General features: G+C 39.0%; 2 protein-coding genes and 1 long non-coding RNA gene across 4 annotated transcripts in view; 2 read left to right on the plus strand and 1 right to left on the minus strand.

Moving 5' to 3' along the window:
- The window catches only part of LOC111863103 (anoctamin-8), a gene marked incomplete at its 5' end in the record, with an annotated part of 29,158 nt that extends 26,131 nt beyond the window's left edge, over positions 1 to 3,027 (plus strand). Inside the window, 2 exon segments of the mRNA XM_023849132.2 lie at positions 307 to 488; positions 1,194 to 3,027. Of these exon segments, the coding sequence (XP_023704900.2) occupies positions 307 to 488; positions 1,194 to 2,094 (1,083 nt within the window).
- Positions 2,256 to 4,247, minus strand: LOC117282208. 2 transcript variants are annotated; one of them, XR_004512867.1, is made up of 3 exons: positions 3,948 to 4,247; positions 3,693 to 3,856; positions 2,256 to 3,472 (listed from the first exon to the last, which is right to left on the minus strand). It is a non-coding gene; the product is annotated as an uncharacterized LOC117282208 (long non-coding RNA). The 2 variants fall into 2 exon arrangements; XR_004512866.1 differs by having other exon boundaries at positions 3,736 to 3,856; positions 3,948 to 4,244.
- Positions 4,248 to 4,366: 119 nt separating this feature from the next.
- Positions 4,367 to 7,159, plus strand: part of LOC111863070 (activating signal cointegrator 1) — a 13,113-nt gene continuing 10,320 nt past the window's right edge. The window contains exons 1-3 of the mRNA XM_023849045.2: positions 4,367 to 4,609; positions 4,961 to 5,079; positions 6,030 to 6,157. Of these exons, the coding sequence (XP_023704813.1) occupies positions 4,515 to 4,609; positions 4,961 to 5,079; positions 6,030 to 6,157 (342 nt within the window). The 5' untranslated portion in view covers positions 4,367 to 4,514. The remainder of the gene's footprint in view (positions 4,610 to 4,960; positions 5,080 to 6,029; positions 6,158 to 7,159) is intronic.

A 7,159-nucleotide genomic window follows, 5' to 3' on the forward strand; every position in this document is an offset into this window, starting at 1 on the left:
AAGATTTTCCTCACTTTAGTGTTCAAATTCACTGTTCCAGAAACAAATCTGAAACGGGGTGTTTCACTATGTAAGTCTGATGTCAAGAGTACTGGAAGGGAGAATGTCTAGAAGAGAATCTGTCATATGTGACATAATGATGAAATCCTTCCCAACATGGAATTCATTCCTCTGTATAGACTATTGCACAGTGTTAAGGGTCTCGGCATAACCTGCCCATCCTGTGAAAGTTGTATGGGCCTGAACACGTTCTGAGTTTTATGTGCTTCTGTTTCTATATTAATATTTGTTTGATGCTTCTTGCAGCACATAATGCTGACATTGCGGTTCATAATAACATGTGCCATTCCTGACCTCCCTGAGTGGGTTGCTACAGAAATGGCTAAAGTAGAGTTTTCACGACGAGAAGCATGTCGTCGACTTTCTTCTACAACTGCGTCACCAGCAACCAGTGTCACAGTTCCACCACCAGGACTGGTTATAGGACGGTCAGTAATTTTCTGCTTATACATTGCTTTGTACAGTTGATGAACATATTGTGTATGATTACATTTATTGGTTATCATGAAAGCTTTCCTGAGCCATTTAAAATCTTCCTTGCCTATTTCTATTACATTCATTTTAATATTACCTTCACATTTATGCCCTAGCACCCAGGTTATATGTGTCTATAAGACTTTCAAAAGTGTAATTCTATAATGATTTGTGTTCTCCTCCATATACACTGTTTGACGTAAACACCCTAAAACCACAACTGGAACTCCAATCTTAAAGTCCACATCCTTGCCAGCAGCCCATTAGCAACTCTAATTTATCCCACTCCCCCTCCAAAGCAAGTATATTAGTATATCTTAGCCCATCATGCTGTGTTTTTAAGTCACCATTAATACCTGTTTATAGCAATTCTTATATAAAACAACTGATGGCAGGAAGCATCAAGGCTTGTAGAGCGTTGCAATTCATATAGTTCATTGTTTCTCAACAGCCTCAACAGAGAGCAACTCTAATGATATATTTAAGATGTTGCACACAGCATATCCATATACATATGACCGCTGCAGCTTCAGGAGAGTGGGCAGTGAGCTTGAGGGGTTAAATGAGGATGACATTACTGACTCATGGGGATGGGGAGGAGATGTTCTCATGTCAACATGGCTAGAATGTCATCATTAAAGTGTGGTGTTTGGTTTTAGGTTTGTTGTCTCTCCTGCCAATGAGGTGAATACTGATACCAGTCAAGAGGAGGCAAATTGTACTCCAGGAAATAACACACCGATAGTTGAAGAGAACCTTCCAACACCAATAGTAGACAATGCAGCACCCCCCATGGAGGAATCCACTCCACCCCCTATATGCTCTTCACCAGTAGACAGCAAGCAGCTCTCCCCAGGCTTGGCAAAGAATCTACCGAAGAAGTCGCGAGACTGGCTGGGACCTGAAGGGGAGACATTGGGCTATCATCTGACAATTGGACCACATGGGGTGGATTGGACACGGAGACTTGGGCTAGATCCTGCCCGTAAGGGAAGTGAACCAGAGATGGGGAGTGCTTCTGGGGGTGACCTGCGGCGTAGCACTGACTGCATTGCACATAAAGACCTTGCAGCATCCTCGGATTCAGACCTCTTGCGCTCTGCTCCTCCCTGGGTTGCAGCTCACACTCGTTCCAAATTCCGTTTTTCTCCTGAAAAAGAGGCTTCATCTGATAGCAGCCGCACTGTATCAAGCCAGGAAGGCGATGATTCCACCCATACGGCATCCCCTGGTGCAGCCGCAGCACCAGCTGCTACAACCCTGACCACAACTCCAAAAGCAGATGAACTGGCAGCTGCAGCAGCTGCTGCCAAGAAGACAAGGGTGAAACAGAGTTTGATGAAGCGAGCCCGTAGTGTAGCTATATTCTCACTGAAACTGAAGGAGCGGAGAGCTAGAGAAGCATCTGCCAAGGAGGCAGAAATGAAGGCTAAGGAGAAATGGATGCCACCCCCAAATGTGGGGGGTGAGCTGTCATGTATTCCAATAGAGAAGCTCATATCTGTGGATGACGTAGCCATGGACCTCCAGCGTAGGATGAACCCTTCTGGCAACTTGTAGCCTCTAGTCCATAGAGATCAGTGTATTTCTTAGCAATACCTCTATATCCTATATCATAGTAAGTGTACTAGATGTTAGTGTCTGTCTAAATATTACTTTTATTTTCCTTAAATGTCTTAGGCTTTTTATTTACCTTCTTTGCCAGAAGAGGGAGTAGAGGACTACCAAGCAGTTCCTGTTTAGTTTTTCTGTGGAGGCCACAGGAAGGAATGCAGAACATTCCATGATCAGAACAGGACGTAACATAGGTAGAACAAACCAAATTCTAAACACATTTTTCAGCTGCTGGTAGTTTATTTTGGTAAGATTACTAGAACAAAGCATGCCATTGTTATCATAGAGGAAAATTCACAGTTACTGCCATAGAATAGACTACGGCCACGTTGTTACAGAAATACCATTTCCCTACAGTATCAGTCAGAACTTAGCATTCTGCATGGCAGTATTATACTTTCACACTCCATACAGCAGGTCCAATACAATATTGTTATGCTAATGTCTCATACCTTTTTCAGCTGTTGCCTAAGAATTTGTAATAAGGGAGTTTGTTTTTATTGTCTGCAATGATGTTTTGTGTCAAGTGCCTACTGCAAATTCAAATTTAAGTTCTGTTATATGAAATATAAATTAATGTTGCATATGATAATGTATTGTTAATATGATCAGTGTATTATTTTCAGAAATGTTTCATAAAAGTCATGTTGAGACATTTGCTTTGTCAGCTTTTCTACAGCTCCTCAGATCTGTTTGACACAAGTGCTGATGCTTTATATTGTCTGGCAGACAGCAATGGAGTACATGTACATTTGTCACCATTCATGTGCATACAATATCTTGTCTTGTGTATTTCAGTCCCAAACAATACATATCATTACAGAATTAATCCAAAACATTAATTAAACCCAAAAGAGATGGAGAACAGGGTTAGGCAAACCATAAAATGACAATACAGCAGTTTGTATTAAACTGGATGCTGGTCCTCAAGACAACTTAGTAGAAGATTTATGGATGAAGGTGGGTTCCCCATGCCTTTCAACGAATGGGGAACTGTAATAAGCAAAGATATTCCTGTCACTAGGTTGCTTTTAATTCTCAAGTCTCCATGTTCCTGTGTCAATAACTTGGTGCTGGAATTTTTCTTTCCCTTTCTAAACCTAACAGCTGTTACTGAAGCCAACATTATACAACCTGTTTGGCCAGCCCTGCAGCTTGACAAGTGACACTAGAATACATTAAATATTCAAGAACTTCCACTTGGTCAATTGCACCAAAGGGGTAATCTGTACACACACACACACACACAACTGATTAGTATTTGGGTTGAAACACCTGAACACTATTTTTATACTATAACTGAGCACCATCCTTCGTGGTTCTCCTGAAATGACAAAAAAAAATTATTTCAAAAAGTACCCAACTTCTTGTACAATTGTTTCACTTTTAATATGGATGCAAAGAACATAATATCATTGACATTTCTCTGCTCCTCTCAGTTGATGAGGCTTCACTTTTGTTCTCAGATTCCACTGCGGCTGATTTTAAAAAATGAGTTATCTCTTTCTGCCATGAAGGTGTTTCACGAGGGAAATATGGATTACCTTTTTATTCTGCTGCCCTGCCAACATGCCAGACAATACTCACAATGTCTTGAAGTAGTTTAGAAGTCACATATTCTTTCTTGGCCAATGTCAGATGTAGTTTTACCTGTGGAGCTAGTTGTAAGGCTAGCTATTAATCTTCCTGGGTAGCTTGGCACCGGCCGCTGAAAACGAAATATTCATAATTTCATGTTCAAATCTGGATTGAAAAATTCTTCTTCAACAGTATGTGAGCGGCTATGAGAGGGTATTTACCTTTAACAGAACTCGAATCAGCTTTTGTTCGCACCATTTCATTCGAGGGGTTGCCACTACGGCCTCTACTTTGGATTAAATTTTACTTCAACTATTGCTGCGCTTCAATAACTTCCATAGCACAGGCGCCAAAACATGACATTGATCGATTCTCTTTGCGGAAAATTACAAGTTTGTGATGTCATGAGGCTCATGAGCGTCATGAGCTATTTACGCCAGATAAAAATTGAAATTATCAACTTATGTACCCAAAAACGGGAAATTCTATCGTCTGGGTCATAACTCCTCATGCTCCTCATAGTCCGTTAAAAGTTTCCGCGGCAATGGGTGGGGGGGGGCGTTTGTGATCGTTGGTGATATTTCGGAGGCATCAGAATACTGTTTAGTGATCCGTGGTAGGAAGTGCTATGTAAGACGACGTGTGGTGTTGCAGTTGTAGGTGGTAAATCCAGTTATCCGGTAGGAACGGTAAGGAAGGGTAGGTTTCGGGTTCGTAAATATGTTGTGTGCTTGTTTCGTGTCAGTCTCTCCGAAAGATTACGGCATCTCTTAAAAGAAATTTGAATTATGGCTGGTTGTGGTAATAAAGAAGCGTTATTTGCTTGGGTAAACAACAAACTGTCAGGAATGTTAGACTTTCCAGTACCGCAAGATTTGACGCAGTGAGTTATTTTTCCCATATTTACATTTTTCAAGAAATCTGTTTCGCATTTTTGTCATGTAGGAAGATAGTTTTGTCTTTGGATGTACTGATAATCTGGAACCTTTCAACCGAATACGAATATAAGAAACTCGTCCACTTAACTTGTGGACGCGGATATAATTCCAGAAATTTACGGTGTTTTAAATATTGTAACGTGCAGTATTTGATGACCAGTGTTTTACTTTGTATTGAGAAAACATAACTAAATCATGTTTTTTAAATTCATTTTTAGGGGATATAGAGATTTCCTAACTTTCGGATTTGAGTAGTATGATTGTGTCATGCATCAGGCATTATTATTTTGTTGTAGGTATGTATTGTCAATTGAAAATGCCAGAGATCTAGAAGATTACCTGAAAACCCTACTCAACTTTAATAATGCTCATCATCGGCAGTTTTATGAGGAATTGTTACAGAAACGCCAAGCAGGTAACTGAAGCATGTAATCAGTTTTTATAATAAAATACATGAGCTGGTAGCTTTGGTTTATAAGAGTGATGAGTGTTAAGCATTCAGAAAAAGAGAGAATCTTTCTATCATTGCTGATGGAAAGCCATACACTTTGGAGTTCTTTTTCATCTGTAATAATTCGTTTTTCCACAAATTTGTAATTTCAAGCCTAACCACATTGCCCTCATTTACATGTGTTAGGGGTCAAGAATTATTTAATATTCCTCTCTCATTATTCTTCACTCCAATAAGTCTTGCATTCATAATATCTACTCATAACTCCATTTATAGGGTGTTGCAATGTACTTAATCAGCCTAGCAAGATTTTTTTCCGGTTTCTCATAACCTTAGTGAAAGTTTATAATTTATCTTTATTTATTTATGGTTTATTTAGTCACATTATTAGGAACTCAGGATATGTAGTGTCAACTGGCAGGAAGTAGTGACTACTGAATTTGAAAGTGTGTGGAATGAAGTAATTGTGGCCTGTTTTGAGGTAAAATTCCGAAATTTGCGTGGAGAGTCTAAGGAAGTCCATAAAAATGTTTGTCTGGATTGCCAGTGGCTGTGTCAAGATTGTAACTTGGGGTAGGTACATAAAGAGCAGGAATGCTAGATAGTCAATGACTGCAGCTTTCCATTGGTCCATATTGTAAGGTAGTTCATATCTTTGTAGCCTGTTTCCGTGACATTCATGTTCATGTTATTGCCGTGTCCATGTCATTCTACTTTACAACAGAAAACTTGTATGCATTTCTTGTTTTCCTTGTCCTGGCTGAATTTATTTCTGTCTTGTTCCCCCCCCCCCTGTACTTGTCATCCTGAGGAATTGTGAATTGCTGTGGTCTCATTTGCTCCTTGTCTCCCTGATGCAGAATTTTCTACTTGTGTGAGAGACTGTGAAATCAGGTTGATGTGTCCTGTTGCAGGGTTTACAGGAGTGCCGCTGGATTTCCAGGGCTATAAGAAGTGTCAGACAGAACAGATTTACTTTCCTCCTAAACAAACAGAGAGGAAAAAGAAGTCCAAAGGCCAGCCCGAGGAAATTTCACAGAAGGTACCACAGTTTGTACTGCAACAGTTCCATTATACCTCTGAAATGAGAACGGTTAATTGCTCTTCATGCGATGCAAGCAGCATGCTGTGGAGAGGAATAACATGGTAACAGCTCTGGGATGTGTGGCTGTGTGGGGGAGCCTGCTTTCTCCCTTGGTAACGCTCAACCATATTGTATAGCATCACATACGAGAAACCTAATTTTCATACTTGATGTCACAAGAACCTCAGTTCTCGCAAGTGTGGAAAGTTGGGCTGGATACACAATGAAATTGGATTCACCTGACAACTTTTATTCCCCCCCATACCAGATTTCTTCAGTATCTATTGTGTAATTTTAGAAATTTATTTATTTACTTGTTTATTTATTTATTGTTCATTTAACAATGCTGTCAGTAGCTCAGGCTACACAGTGTCAAAGTTTGGGATGAAACATGCACTAGAGTTCTTCAGAGAATGCATAATGAATGTTTAGATTGATGATAATAATGAGTGTGTGTGTGTGTATATATATATATATAACCATCAACACAGCAAATAAGCAATTAACTTATCACCACATTTGTGTCATTTGAGTATATTAACTATGTATCATGGACAGTGAGACATTACCTAAGAACAATTCAGCAGTATTAGAGAACAACAAGACATTACATAATAATAATTCAACACAGGTTATTTAGTATTGATATGTATGATAGTGCACTGTTTCAATAATATATAATGAGAGTAATGCACTAAAAAATCATACTTAAAAATTATATCTAATATAATTATATGTACCAATTTTATGGAGATTGACAATATTTAATACAACCAAAATATAAAACTGAGTTGACCTGGGCAAATAACATTGTAAATTTAAATTAAAGTACAGCTATTTTATATATTATTTTATAACGTAATTTTAATATGGATCCATAGTAATCATAATTACAATTCAGTATTTTATAGCTTTAAATAATGTATCACCTGATGATGGCTCCAAGTGAGCCTAAACATG

Source organism: Cryptotermes secundus, unplaced genomic scaffold (genome assembly GCF_002891405.2).
Source record: "Cryptotermes secundus unplaced genomic scaffold, Csec_1.0 scaffold1777, whole genome shotgun sequence".
In the NCBI taxonomy this organism is placed as follows: domain Eukaryota; kingdom Metazoa; phylum Arthropoda; class Insecta; order Blattodea; family Kalotermitidae; genus Cryptotermes; species Cryptotermes secundus.